Source organism: Dermacentor andersoni, chromosome 8 (assembly GCF_023375885.2).
Source record: "Dermacentor andersoni chromosome 8, qqDerAnde1_hic_scaffold, whole genome shotgun sequence".
Taxonomy (NCBI): Eukaryota; Metazoa; Arthropoda; class Arachnida; order Ixodida; family Ixodidae; genus Dermacentor; species Dermacentor andersoni.
The window spans coordinates 15,622,777-15,637,708 of record NC_092821.1 but is presented as its reverse complement, the minus strand read 5'-3'; the positions used below and the strand labels follow the sequence as shown (position 1 = coordinate 15,637,708).

Genomic DNA, 14,932 nt, shown 5'->3' with positions numbered 1-14,932 from the left:
GTTGATAGGCATTTGATGTCGACACAGTTGAACACAAGGATCTGGAAGCAGGCCTCTCTATCTAGTAAAAAGGACACAAGAACTTTTGTGGGGGTTAATTTTAAACCCGTTTTCGTCTGCCCACTTAGATATCTTGTTCAATCCCTGCTGTACTTGTCTTTCGCACACTGCAAGGTTACAGGATTTAAAACCTATTTGTATGTCATCTAAGTAGACGGAATAAAGAATGGCAGGTGGTAATGAAGTGCACGGTGTGTTCACCTTAACTATAAAGAAGGTGCAGCTGAGCACACCTCCTTGGGGTACACCAGTTTCCTGTATAAATGGACGTGAAAGTACACTCCCGACTTTCACGCGGAATGTACGGTTGGACAAATAGCTTTCTATTAGGGCAAGCATATTGCCACGGATGCCCATTCCTGACAAGTCTCTCAAGATTCCGTAGCACCACGTTGTGTTGTACGCCTTCTCCATATCGAGGAATACGGATAGGAAATATTGTTTATGTAGAAAGGCGTCGCAAATGTTTCCCTCAATGCGCACAAGGTGATCGATTGTGGACCGCCCTTCTCTGAAGCCACACTGAAAGGGATCAAGCATTTGGTTTAATTCCAGGAAATATATGAGTCGCCGATTAATGATTTTCTCAAACAGCTTACAAATGCAACTTGTGAGGGCTATCGGGCGGTAACTTGACGCCAACGAAGGATCTTTACCTTGCTTCAGAATGGGAATCACAATCGCTTCTCTCCATGCAAGTGGAAGATATCCAGCAGCCCAAATAGTGTTGAAAAGTGCAAGTAAAGTCAGTTGTGTATCAGTATGTACGTTCTTAATTTTGTCGTACATAATTCTATCAGGTCCTGGTGCAGAGCTCTTGCATGTGATCAAGGCAGCTCTCAGCTCGGCAATGCTAAAGGGACGGTTGTAAGGCTCATTCTCTCGACTTTTTCTTGTTAATGGCTTACGTTCTTCTATTTGTTTGTATTTGAGAAAGGATTGTGAATAATTTGTTGGACTTGACACGCTCTCAAAATACTCCCCAAGTGACTCTGCCTGGTCTTGCAGTGTATCGCCCTGTGTGTTTACAAGAGGGAAAGAATATGTTTGCCGCCCTCTAATCCTATTAACCCTGTTCCAGGCTTTGGCCTCATCTCTAAACGAGTTAATATTCGATAAAAACTTGTGCCAACTTTCTCTTCTGGCCTGTCGGCGGGTTCGCCTGCCTTGGGACTTTATTTTTTTAAAGTTGACAAGATTCTCAGCAATGGGAGAAGCGCGTAGCAACCCCCACGCCTTGTTCTCATTCTTACGGGCGATCCTACATTCGCTGTTCCACCACGGTACACGTCGTTTGCATGCCAAACCACTCACTTCAGATATGCATTTTGATGCGGCATCTATTATGAATGTTGTAAGATACTCCACCGCAGCATCAATTTCTAAAGAAGACATGTCAGCCCATGAGATGCTAGTGAGAGTTCGAAATTTCTCTCAGTCGGCTGTGTCTATCTTCCACCTAGGAGCTTGTGGAGGATATTCGTTTTCTTTAGATGTTCTTATCAGTATGGGGAAGTAGTCGCTCCTGTAAGGATTGTTCGTAACTTCCCATTCAAGTTCGGGCAGTATAGACGGGGAAGCTATACTAAGATCTATTGAAGAATAGGTTCTGTTTGCAAGAGAGTAATATGTGTGTTCCTTCTTATTCAACAGGCACGCACCAGAAGAAAAAAAGGAACTGTTCAACAAGACGTCCTCACGCATCTATACGAGGGTCGCCCCACAAGTAGTTATGTGCATTGAAATCGCCAAGAACAACATAGGGTTCTGGCAATTCATCTATAAAGGACTGAAATTCATGTTTGCTTAGTTTGTAATGGGGGGGTATATAAAGCGAGCAAATAGTGATAAGTTTGTTTAGCAGAACAACTCGAACCGCCACTGCCTCAAGGGCCGTTCGTAGCTGTAAACATTGACACGCTATGCTTTTTCGAATTACAATTGCAACACTGCCTGATGATGCGACAGCATCATCGCGATCTTTGCGAAAAGTAACATGCAGTCGAAGAAAGTTTATGTATATTGTGTGTTTATGGATGAGTTCTTGCACATCATCAAGATTCCTAAGAAGACCTCTGACATTCTATTGAATGATTTGTCTATCCATATTTAAAGAAAGTTGGTGCTGTGTTTACGGAAACGGAAGGGATGCCTTAGATTTGCAGAGAGGCCCTTTAATAGGGGTTTTGCCCTTTCTGAAGCGTTCGAGCGAGTCTCGGCGCTCCTTAGGCGTTTGGTGCGCCTTGAGGACAGGTGTAGTGTCCATTGCCTCCTGTGAGATGCCGGACAAGCTCTCTTGCGAGCGAGAGGTTTTCCGAGAGAGTCCTGCCCCGGAAGGCAAGACCCCTGCGCCCACTAGCCCGGAGGTCGATGGGGCTCCCTGAGGGATTTGGCTGCACTGGAAGGGGCCTCGGTGGCTGGGGCAGCCTCGGCTGCGCCCACCTTCGGGGTCGATGGCCCCGTATGCTGCGTTGGCGGAGCAGCGCTAGCTGCAACCACCGCGGGGGCAGATGGCGTAGCTGCCGACTCACTGCTTGTGGGTCGGACAGCCGCCGGAGGCCGTTGTGACGCTGCCCCCTGACGCGCCACATCGGCAAAGGTTTTCTAGGGCAGGTACGATACCCGCCTGCGTGCCTCCTTGAAACTTATATTTTCCTTTACTTTAACTGTTACACTTTCCGTTTATTTTTTCCAGGATGGGCACGACCGCGAGTACGCGGCGTGCTCCCCATCACAGTTTACACAGTGGAGAGAATTCTCACAAGCTTCAGAAGTGTGTTCATGCGCGCTGCATTTCGCACAAGTTTGGCGGCCTCGGCAGCTCTCCGAACTGTGGTCAATACGCTCACACTTAAAACATCGCAGGGGATTTGGCACGTACGGCCTAACACGAAGCTTGATGTACCCGGCCTCGATTTACTCGGGCAGGACACTCGAACCGAAGTTGATTATCAAGTGTTTCGTTTGGATTTCTTTTCGATCTCGCCTCATCTTAATTCTCTTGACATTTATAACATTCTGTTCACTGAAGCCCTCCAAGAGCTCAGCCTCAGTGAGCTCCAGCAAATCATCCTCCGAGACAACGCCGCGGGAGGTATTCATCGTGCGGTGCGGGGTTACTACTACTTGGGTCTCCCCAAATGATACTAGCTGAGGCAGTTTCTCAAATTGCTTTTGATCGCGGAGCTCCAAGAGGAGGTCACCGCTAGCCATCCTCGACACCTTATATCCTGGACCAAAAACTTCGGTAAGAGACTTACCCCCGTATTCAGAAATGCGCCTTGACTCGAACTTGACTTGCGGCCGCCTCAAGTCGGCGCCAACGCGCATCATAAACCTCCCTTGACTTGAAGCGCCTCCTCGCGGCGGACTTCACTTGATCAAGTACGTGAAAACTTCAAGACAGGGCCAGCGCTACCTTGAAGTGGGCTTGACAGGTTGAGGAGCCATGGCGGCTTATAGGAGCGACGTTGCCAGAAGAATCAGCGCGTACGAATTTGCGTGTAGAGCATGTGATGTCGTCTTCGGTGATGCATTTTACATGCAAACTGTGCCACGGCCATGGATGCACGACAGATTGAACCCGATGGAGCTGTACGACGACGAGGAGTTTCTCACGCGCTATCGCTTCACGAAGCAAACAGTTCGTGAGCTGCTCGCCTTTGTGCCACTTGAAGCGAGCGGCGACAACCGAGGATTGCCGCTGACACCCATGCAGCAGCTGCTTGTGGCACTGAGATTTTACGGCGCCGGAACCTTTCAAATTGTGAGCGGAGACTTGGTCAATGTGTCCCAGCCCACGGTGTGCCGCACGGTGAAACGAGTGACGCGCCTTCTTGCAAGGCACCTGTTCCGAGCAGTCGTCCGCTTCCTGGATGCCTCACAGCTGTCAGGTGTGATGCGAGATTTCTACGAGATCGCCCACTTCCCCGGGGTGACGGGCTGCATCGACGGCACACATGTACGCATAAAGAGTCCCGGAGGCGATGACGCAGAAGTTTACCGCAACCGCAAAGGAGTGTTTTCTATTAACGTTCAGGTAAGCCCTTTCTCACCATGTGTAGGGATCGTACGTAAGAGATTAGTTTTGCAGAAACAAAGAAGCAGCGGTAAAAGTCATATTACAATTCTCGCATGCTGTTTTAAGTAACTGTGTTATGCGCGTCATATTCATTCACACGCTATATTTGACGGAGAGACGGTACGAGTGCCGCTGTTTAGTCGAATGTGTGGTCTCAACTGTAGCGCTGCGGCAAGGACGAGCTTCGCTTGCTGATCACGAAGCAACTGATATGATGTGCGCGCGCACATATTTTTATTTCACAACGTAAGAAATGGGCTATTACACTTCTGTCCATCGTGACCACTACAAGCTGTGCAACAAATTCCGTATTTACATGTGCCGTGGCAAAAACAGGGCGGTGAATTATGGGCCACATTAAATTTTTAGTTAGTTGAAAATTTCTGCGAGATAGCCTTCAGTTGTTTTCAGATTTTTATCTTCCGTATTGCTGGGAGGTAAAATGTACTGACAGTTGTTGCAACGACAACATTTCGTTCCTGCACTCATACTCTAGTTTTCTTTTTTTTTTTTTTTGCAGGCGGTTGCCGGACCAATGCTGCAATTCTTCAACGTTGTAGCGAGCTGGCCGGGGTCTGCCCATGACAGTCGCATATTTGACAATTGTAGAGTACGAGTTATGTACGAACAGCACCGTGTGCCTGGTCTGCTGCTTGGAGACATGGGCTATGCCTGCTCTCCTTTCTTGATGACCCCCCTTGCTGAGCCAGGTCCAGTCAACTCACCAGAAGGCAGGCAAGTAATGCCTAATCCTTTCAGGGGTGTATATGATAGGTAACACCTCTCCCCATAATAACATACTGTTTTTGTAAAGCTATGCAATACACCTGAGGTGTATTAAAGTGAGTAGCTGTAATGCATAAGCAACACATTCCTCTGCTATCTGTTGCTGCACCAAGAGCGCACAGATGGTGTTGCCTATATAGCGCAAGATTGTTACAGTTCCGTTCAATATAATGGTCGGTAATGAAATATGGCTGGGCAGAACGAATGCAAATCTAGGAAGGTGCTACATCGTTTGCAGGAAATGGAATGTATTTGTAACCATTCAATGTAGATCTGTGCTAACTACACCGAATAAAAGCTTTGGAACAATATAATGTACAGTGTGTATTCGAAAACTAATTGCATTGTATTGTCATTCTATCAGGTACAACAAGGCGCACATCAAGACCCGCAACTCCATAGAAAGGGCCTTTGGAGTGTGGAAAAGGCGCTTTCCATGTTTGGACATGAAGCTGCAGCACAAGCCTCGTAATGCAGCTCGCATAATAACTGCTTGCGCTGCCCTGCACAACGTGGCCCTCCTACGAAGAGAACCCGAGCCACTCGGTCTCCATGTTCCCACCAGCCGATGCAGACGTACAGGAAGAAATACTTGCCAAGAGCACCTGCCAACTGTTAATGGTGTGGGGGACAATCTACCTGGCATGCGTGCACGGCAACTTCTTATCCAGAGAAGTTTCTCTTAAGATTGTTGTTTGAAATCCACCTCGTGTTTCTGAATAATAGGGGTGTGTGAACAGTGAATTTTGGGACTGAATCGAATGGAAATCTAGCAGAATCAAATCGAATGGCTTTGGAATAATGAAGAGGCATTAGCAGCATTAATATAAAACAATGCTCACATCCTAGTATAGTCGGAAAGGTTCTGTCATTACATAGCACATTATGAAGTGTTTATTAAAAGCGGAAAGGTTCTGTCATTACATAGCACATTATGAAGTGTTTATTAAAAGCACAAAGAGCATCAGGAGCAGACCAGTAGTTTCTTTGTATGCACAGAACTCTTTAGAGTGTGCAAATGGTCACTGTATAGCCTGTAATGTATGGCTACCGAAGCAACGTAGCCTGTTCCACTACGCAAGTTCTCATGTTTTATGACTATACTATGCCCGAGGGGTAAAAACTTACCGTGCTGTTGCTCCAATTTTGTTTAATTAGGCGCGGTTGATGTTTTGAAATATTCAAAAAGTTTCGAATATTCACACACCCCTACTGAATAGTTGGGTAATGGGTTTAGGGTTCTTCTATGTGTCGTGTGGCGTCTGTATGGCACTACAGACAGACGAAATGTAAAAAGACCATGTGTGTTAAAAACTCAGTTACTGATTAGACACGCAGCCTCAAGGTGTCATGCAGCTTTTATTCATTGCATTCAATTTTGCAAGCTCAACTTGCTTTTGAAGATTCAATATTTCTATTTTGAGCTTATGCTCTTCATTTCTTTTTTTCAAGTTGTCTGCATGCTCCTCTTGCATCAGACGCATTCGCAACTTGTGCTCCTCCCTGAGTAAAGCAATCCTGACTTCATTTTCGGAAGCCAAAGTTTTCTCTAGGAGTGCCATCCTGCTTCTGGGTGGCCTCTCGCTTGTAGCTTCTCTGGCTCGTTCTCCTTGTTTGACTCAAGAAGCTCTGGCGCAGCTGTAGTGTGATCCACAATGGGTGAACTTGTAGCGTTCAAGTCATTATCCATTGATTGGTCGTGTTGTACTAGATGGCCAGGGCTCCTGTGCTCCTCTGAAAGGATCATTAGTTCAAAATTATACTCATCATGTGGCACACACTTTGCATCGCTGAATGTAAATGCCACAACAAATTGCTTTCGACATATTCAGCTGAGGGTTTTAAAAAAGCCTAAATGCCTTCTAAAGACATATGTAACTTCTCCGCACTGTACAACAAACAGGCTGAAGGTACCAATTGCACAGACATGTATACAGCATCAAAGCCTCAGAAAACACGATAAACTGGGAAGTGGTTCCTCCCACTTTCCTCACAGCAGATTGCCTTCAAGTTTCATGACACAAAAACTTTGCAATGTGTTTCATGAAATAGTACTATACCATAATAGTCATATGTTGCTTCCACTTCTCCTGTTATCATCAACTGCAGGAGCCGAACAACAGGCTCACTGTCGACGGGGGGGAGGTAGGTTGCGCCATCAGAGTCTTCTTCATTTGGTATTCTGGTGGCCATGTGGCCTGCCACAGCCCCAACCAAAGCCGACAGTGGTGTCATGCCTGCTGCAGCAGGTCCTCCTCCTAAAGAAATGCGCAACAGTTGTAACATTCTATGAAGTACACTTATGAAGTGCTTTGAGTGGGCCCGTACACAATGCACATTGAATAAAAATGTTCAACATATTTGATTTTAAGCAGGTTGCTGAAACTGCTGTGACCCACTCTTTTACTCGCATCCTCTCCAGTATTGCATGCAAGGTATATTACAGTATTACATTGTGCCACATTTCATGTTCTCTAATCTTTGTATAAATGTGTTAATATTTTCCTAGTACATGTATTTTTGTTACCTGCATTGCCTTTCAGCGTATGTTTAGAAGACCATTTGGTATTGCATAAAATGTCACTGCTGTATTGTGGATACAATACACAATGCTCATTGAGGCTGTTCTGAGTCTCGCCGAAATAGGGTGCAGCAAACTTCTATGCACATACAAACAAGTAGGCAGGCTGTTATAGTAATAGGGCATTTCAGGAGTTACAAAATGTGATTCAGTGCCAAATTTTGTGAACTGGAGCTTATGTGTACCTGATCATACTGAAATAAAGTACCCTGAGCGTGTCGAACTACCGCTAAGCTGTTTTTGCCAGCATACAGTTATGTCGGGGTACCATTAAAAAGACGTTACTTTTCAGAGCAGTAGAATGAGCATAATTTGCTGTTTGAACAGCTCGCTTGTTGCATAACTACTTCTAGCCTAATGCCTGCGTTTAGCAAACCTAAGCTGTGTCTGCTCGTGTGTTACCCTACGCCCCATGTGACCCCCATTATGTGTTCCAGCATATGCACCACGCGAGAAGTGCTTGCGCATCACGTTCATCACTTTGAGGAAAAAGCTTTTGTACCGTGCACCATTTCGGCCAGCTGCAAATCTCAACTCTACACGAAGCACACGTGTAAGCAGTACAGTACAAACGTGCGAAAACGTGGCAATGTTAATTTTCGTGACAACGTCGAAATGCGGAGACATAAATAACACGAACATACAGTACGATGCACTGTTCGTGTCACTTATACGTAGCGGTGTGTCGTTGTTTTCGCAGTCAACGACGCGAGCCTCGGCAAGCATGCAATCACCGAAGCCAATATACTGTCGACACCACACACACAGACACGCAGTTTGACAACACAATTCCAATGACCTACACAATGGTGCTAGTCTTCTACGTTCCATCATCAATAAAAGATCACTTACCTGTCTTGTGAATTTTTCTTTTTTCTTCAGAATTCTCTTCTTTCCATTTCTGCTTCATGTTTCCCCAACATTTCTTCAGCTGCTTGGGGTCGCGAGGCGTGACACCATGCTGTGCATTGTACTCCACAGCAAGCTTCTTCCACGCCGCAGTTTTCGCGCTTAGTGATGCCACGTCCGTCTTTTTACATTCTAGAACTTTTTTATGATTGTTGACTAAGCTCAAAAGAAGCGACCTCTCCTCGGATGTGAAGCGCGGTGCCGGTTTTCTCGAGCCACACGGTGCGGTCGTCTCCTCCGACGCCATTTTAAAAGTGACCGTCGAGCGGCAGTGGATCGACTTGGATGGTTATGGCTGTTTTCGTGCGATTTTCTTTTATTTATTTCTTTTTTCTGCCAATGCCTGTCTGCAAACGGGCACCTAGCTTAACCTTTCAGGAAATCGTCGGTTCTACAGATATATGAAATATTATTACTGTCATTCAATCTGGTAACCTCGCTCCCAGACACACCGCGGCGTAGCTTGGGCTTGACTTGACGAAGGAAGGCAGCGAGAACGTTTATGAAACGTGATCGCTGCCTTCAGCGTGTTCAAGTCGGGTGTAGTCTTGAGCAGGACTTGTTCAAGTCAAGGCGCAGCTTCAAGTTAAGGCGCATTTCTGAAAACGGGGGTTAGATACAAGGAACGGGGAGATTGTTTGCACTTGTTTAGCTGGTATTTCTGCGTGGATCACGTGAAAACAAGGAAAATTGTGGACTTGGCGTCCGAAAAACTGAAAGACCTCTTCGGTGCGCCCTTGTTTCTGAGGGCGATCAGGGAGCTTAGGAAAAGCGTTTTCTATAAGTACAGATGGGTTTTTGGCCGCGATGCCGACCACCCATCATGGAGCCCAACAGGGGGACGTGACAGAAGTTCCTGCTAGAGAAACCCTGCCAATGTCAGCCGTACATTGCTGCTATAATCAAATACAGCATAACCAAGGCTGGCTAGCTACACAAGGTTAACCCTTGCCGCCGGGAAACTAGGAAGTGAGGAGAAGTGATAAGACAGGAAAGATGAAAAAGGCGCGAGAGAAAGACGAAGATTGGAGAGGAGGACAGGAAAAGGCGACTGCCGATTTTCCCCAGGTGGGTCAGTCCGGGGGTGCCGTCTACGTGAAGCAGAGGCCAAAGAGGTGTGTTGCCTCCGCCGGGGGGCCTTAAAGGTCCGAACAACCGACATCGGCTCAACCCCCAGGATCCCCCTTTCCCCAGACACGGCTAAGCCGCGCACGGCTACACGCGGGAGGGTCCAACTCTCGTGTGCTCGGGTACGTGGTGTCGCAACACACCAAACGCCTGCTGACGCAGACGCCCCTGCGGGGAACGTGACTGAAAAAGGACGTAGAAAGAAGCAGACAAACAAAGACAGTGCTGTCTCTGTGTCTGTTTCTTTCTACGTCCTTGCCGAGTCATGCTTACACATTCTATCATTGTTAATTTAGTTAGTAAGCATATGTTTACAAGTTTATACGGCCGATACAACTACTATCCTTACTTAGTACAGCTATCTACTGATTTGCTACTGCAATCAGTGCTTTGCCATTCGGGCGGAACTGTGAATTTTTTTATGAAGTCATAGATGATCAATAAGCACTTTGTTGTGCCTTCAGATGAAGGACTACCACACTAACATCACCGATGAATGCCGTGCAATCTGCTTAAGACAATGCGCCTACAACCTTCAACATAGCCAGTCACAGATGTACCATAACATGGTGCAACACATTATTAGATCAAGCTGGATATCCTGTAAAGCGACTTCACATTCAGTCTTTAACACCATATTGACAAGTTTACATTCTCAATGTTTATACGGTGAAAATTTTTTCTCACTGGCTGCCGCTGTTACAAAGTTGATGCTCGGCGCATGACAGGCTTCCCTGTAATGGATCTTTCTCGAATGTCATCACCAATTCTGTAGATAGTTTTTCTAATCAGATTTCATTTTGAAGCAAATAGTGGTGCACAGTATGGAACTTACACAGCACTGGCAATTATGCTGGAATGTATCGTGAGTCACGTATAAGTGACCGACACATTTGACCCAAGAATTGTATTTCGACGACCGTTGATTGTGCTCGCCACTATTGTTGCGCTATGAGTGTTACTTTTTTTCTGGGCAAGGGTTCATTTAGCAAGAGATTTCGTACTCACACACATAATGAACCCACTCACAAAATGAACCGAACCACCACCTTTTGTTCTCAAAAATTTAGTTATCTCTCCCTCGCATCAAAAATGCCCACCCAACCTTCGTGGCTGACGTTCAGAATGTCCGCTTTATCTCGGCATAATGGACCCTTTTCCTAATTCGCAAGTGCACTTCACTGCACTGCACATTTGCTCAACTAATTTGGCACCAGTCATTGTTCAAGAAAAAGACTAAGTGCTCACTGCGCATGCTGGTGCTTGTCTCTTGCGCATGGTTTCGTAGGGAGAACCACGTCTACATTTTCCACGTCATAATACAGGCAAAGTGTGCTTGTACTTGCTGTTTGAAAAAATGACTATGCTGCCATTAGTTGGTAAAAGTAATCGTTGGATCACACCGTGATGCAGCAAACACCTTTAGAAGTGACTGATGCTATACATTGGTGACACCAATGCAAGTGATGCAAAGACGAAATTTGTTGATAACGAGCTTTCGTTGCTGAAGATAATAATGGCACATGGTGGCTTCAACACCAAAACATTGTCGCTTGTAGTGCCATAAAAATATGGTGGCAGCGGAAAAAAGACAATATACTTTGGCCCATCACACCCCTCTGCCATTCACCATTTTGCCAGGACATTTTATTTGTTGATCGGGTGCCGCGCCGCACCATCTTTTTTTTATTTCTGGAGTGCTGCGCACCTTCTGTGTGCTGTGCACTGGGCCGTCGTGCCAGTTAAAATGCGGCTAGTGCACACCACTGGACAGCATTCCAATGTTGACACAGTCCATACACACTACTGAAGGAAACAACAGGACGAGCTTACAGCTACAAAGGAAGATCGTCACACAGTCGTCACACTGTTGTTTTACCATCATCATAACTTCAGAAACATCATTCTATTGTCATCACATCACCTTCATTGCTTTATCGATGTCATTTGTTCTCGATCATTTTATAGTAATTGTTCTGTCATCACTCAATCGTGATTATGCCGCTGTTGTTATACCATCGTCGTCATTGCATCACTGTCATACATTGATTGTCCTACCATCGTGGTTGTGCCAATGTCTTCATTTCAGCTTCGTCATCCAGATGTCGTCACACTATAACTGTAATACACTCATCATCCCATCGTCTTCACATCGTCGCTGCCATTATGTCATTGTCACCATTTAAGAATCGCCAATGTTGTCCCGCCATCATCACACCGCCTTTGTCATTCTATTGACATCATTCGTTTTTCATCACTGCATCGACGTCATACAGTCGTCGTTATGCCGCCATGCTCATGGGTCATCTTGGAAGACGAGTGCCATGGCAAAGTAGGAGGATACGACAGTACGACACATATAGCCACAGCAATGAATGCCTTATAGAATGACCACAATAGATGTCAAATAAACGTGACTTCAGAAATGTGGTGTGTCGCTACAGTCCTCGAATTCTAATTGCATTGCCCATCGACACTCATCACAGGATAAGTTCTGTCGTAATTTTTCTTTCCTCTTACTTGTTCTCAATACATCGATCCAATGCCAATAAGTCTGGTGCACTCTCTCTCTGCTAAATCGTGCGCTGACCAGCTACAGCTCGTTAAAGAAGATGGTGGTCCAGTTATGACACAAGTCCAGGATTTTTCTTGTGTTCAAGACTTTTCCGTCACACTGCAAGTGGAGCACTTGCTCCCGTTGTCAGGCCTGGAAAACCAGAGACCAATCTGAGCATGCAATAGTCCAAACTTCTTGAGGGCAAAAGGGCTTGTCAGTGCACCCCGTGGCAACCACAGTATATCTACACTATGCAGCACGGTGGCTACGTCAAGGAGCCAGGCATTAGTTAATGTGTCACTTCCAGCGAGTCATAATGACTTTTTTTTTTCAGTTTCACTATCAAACACAGCTATTTTTGTGAGCTTTTCGTGGTGCTCACACTTGTATTTCAAGTGTAAAATTTTGTACACCTGCTGAATTGCCCTCGGCAGTAAAATGTAACCACCTGAGCAGGCTGTCGCACCAAGCTAGGCAAACCACGCCATTTACCATAAACTCACACAAGCAGGCAAAAGTAAAATAAGTGCACACATCTGCGGTCACTGCCTACCTGACGTGAAGCTTGACCGGCGCACAGTCTGTGTAGCCTTCACACTCCTTGACTCGCTCCCTGCTTCAAAGGAGCACCCGACAGACTTGTCAGCCACAGGCAAGCAGCACTGCACGGCAACATTGACCTGACCGACCTCGAGAGCACTGTGGCATGATGCTTCGGCAACAGCAATTCCTAGGCTCATCGCTTTTGTGAGGCCTGCAGAAAATAGACCGATTACAGTCCAATTACAGAATCAAGTGACAAATACAATATTAAAAATCAGGCAGACTACAATACGTAGCCGTAGAAAACAAAAACATTTGGGTTCAGCGAAGGGCTACAACAGACAACACCCATTAAATACTTGAAAGCAGGGCAGCTTTACTATGTGCAAGGTTCATGACAGCACAACGTATCTCACACTCATCTGACAAGTTTTTATCTCATGTTTTATCTCATCTCAGTTTTTTCTATCTAAGCTATTCTTGTCGTCTAACCGTTGCAAACCGACTGCAACATGGCAGAGTCATCATCACCAGCCTATTCATTGTCCACTGCAGAATGAAGACCTTACTCAGCAATCTTCAATCACCCCTGTTTTATGCCAGCCGATCCCATCCAGCCAGCAGATACCTTACTCAGAAATCTTCAATCACCCCTGTTTTGTGCCAGCTGATACCATCATCTGTTCGTAGATTTCCACAATTCATCACACCACCAAACTGTCTGCTGTCCATAAGTGCAAGTCTGTAGGGTCAGTGAGAGACCAGTGACCCTACAGATTACATTGCCTGCCCAAGTTATTTTAAGGCAATTAGCATTCTTGGTATTATTCATGCACTTTCCACTGTCTTTCTGCCTATGTCTAACCATTTTCCAGCCAACTAAGGTCACTGGGTAGTTAGTCCATAGTCTTATGTGCTGAGAATAAGGCTGCTGTGCTGAGAGAACCATGATCGAAACCAACAATTGGACCAGCTTGGATTAGCAAATAGTATATATAACCATGTAATGGCCACATTCATTTATCAGCAGCACCTCTAACTTCGCAAAGAAAATAAAAAAATTACCCACAGTGCCCCCACTGTGTGGTGTGAGAATTCCAGAACTCTTTTTTTTCAATTATTGCCGAAAGGTGACATGCAAAAATTATGCGTGGTGCGATTCTCGACATCGGGAATAGGCAAGAACAGCCACACCACCACCACCTGTTCTTGCTTTATCTTGTTCACCAATCATGCGAAATCTCAGAATCAGAAACCATTGATCCTCTGTTTGCTCCTGCACTCGTGTGTTTACAAGTTCACTGCTATCATCCCTTCTAGATGGGGAAACAGATTAGCTATACCACTCACTTTAAATTGAGATCGGTTGATTTTGCAGAAGGAGATGTAAAAAGAGCATCTAACTGAAAGTTTGAGGTTGACAAAGATGCGTATGACAATGGTGCTCCCAAGAACATGCCCTCCAGAAAACAAATCTATGGAGGCATGCTTTCCAAGGGAAGCAGAGCATGTTCCCAGAGATGGAAGACTCACTCCTCCGCTACGTGACGAAGAGGCGGAGCAACGGCTATGCAGTTTCAATGGAGATGCTGCGTATGAAAGCACTCAACATCACCACAGCTACGCTGCTTAACTCTTTCCCTACCATGGGGAAAATCCTCTTTTGCAGGTTAAGCCAGATCTTTTCTTCTGAAGGTACTGCCCTCAATATTTTATGTAATACATAAACAAAAAGCAGAATGAATGCACTTTTCATGCATGATAGTTTTGCTAACGACATGTATTTTATAAAGAAAGATATAAATTGCCAGAATCAAGATTGTGGGACAAAGAATTGAACAAATTTTGTGAAGACATGTTTGTATCAACGAATGAAAATATGTAACAAAAATTATTGGATATACAAAATGTATTGCTTCCTACTAGTAATAGGCACTATATCCGAAAAAAATCTAAATTAAGGTCATCATCATCATCATCATCCTGTTATAAGTCCACTGCAGGACGAAGGCCCTACCTTCCGATTTCCAATTAACCCTGTGCCCCGCCAACCGATTCCAACTTGTGCCTGCAAATTGATTAATTTCAGCACCCCACCTAGTCTTTTGCCATTCTCAACTGTGTTTCCCTTCTCTTGGCACCCATTATGTAACCCTAACGGTCTACCGGTTATCTAACCTACGCATTACATGACCTGCCCAGCTCCATTTCTTTCTTTTAATGTCAATTAGAATATCAGCTATGCCTGCTTGCTCTCTGATCCACACCGCTCACTTTCTGTCTCAGG

At 45.4% G+C, this 14,932-nt stretch overlaps 2 protein-coding genes and 1 pseudogene across 4 annotated transcripts in view; 1 reads left to right on the top strand and 2 right to left on the bottom strand.

The window, feature by feature from the left end:
- Positions 1-14,932, bottom strand: part of LOC126526639 (uncharacterized) — a 68,846-nt gene that overhangs the window by 31,733 nt on the left and 22,181 nt on the right. For both annotated transcript variants that reach the window (XM_055068326.1, XM_050174504.2), the window contains one exon: positions 12,656-12,856. In XM_055068326.1, coding sequence (XP_054924301.1) covers positions 12,656-12,856 — 201 coding nt within the window. The remainder of the gene's footprint in view (positions 1-12,655; positions 12,857-14,932) is intronic.
- LOC126526640 (putative nuclease HARBI1) lies at positions 3,472-5,936 on the top strand. Of its 2 annotated transcripts, XR_011895936.1 has the most exons (4): positions 3,472-4,099; positions 4,662-4,876; positions 5,292-5,789; positions 5,839-5,936. XR_011895936.1 is itself a non-coding variant. In XM_050174506.3 (3 exons), exons 1-3 carry the CDS (start codon positions 3,509-3,511, stop codon positions 5,611-5,613), a joined length of 1,128 nt encoding a protein of 375 aa, XP_050030463.1. In that variant the 5' UTR covers positions 3,472-3,508; the 3' UTR covers positions 5,614-5,832. The 2 variants fall into 2 exon arrangements, 1 of the variants encoding a protein (XP_050030463.1); XM_050174506.3 differs by lacking the exon at positions 5,839-5,936 and having other exon boundaries at positions 5,292-5,832.
- On the bottom strand, positions 6,083-9,020 carry LOC140219767 (uncharacterized; annotated as a pseudogene).

Coding starts and splice junctions, on each gene's coding strand:
- LOC126526640 (XM_050174506.3), top strand. CDS start 3,509: ATGGCGGCTTATAGGAGCGACGTTGCCAGAAGAATCAGCGCGTACGAA. Junction 4,100..4,661: donor TGTTTTCTATTAACGTTCAG/GTAAGCCCTTTC, acceptor TTTTTTTTGCAG/GCGGTTGCCGGACCAATGCT. Junction 4,877..5,291: donor GTCAACTCACCAGAAGGCAG/GCAAGTAATGCC, acceptor TCATTCTATCAG/GTACAACAAGGCGCACATCA.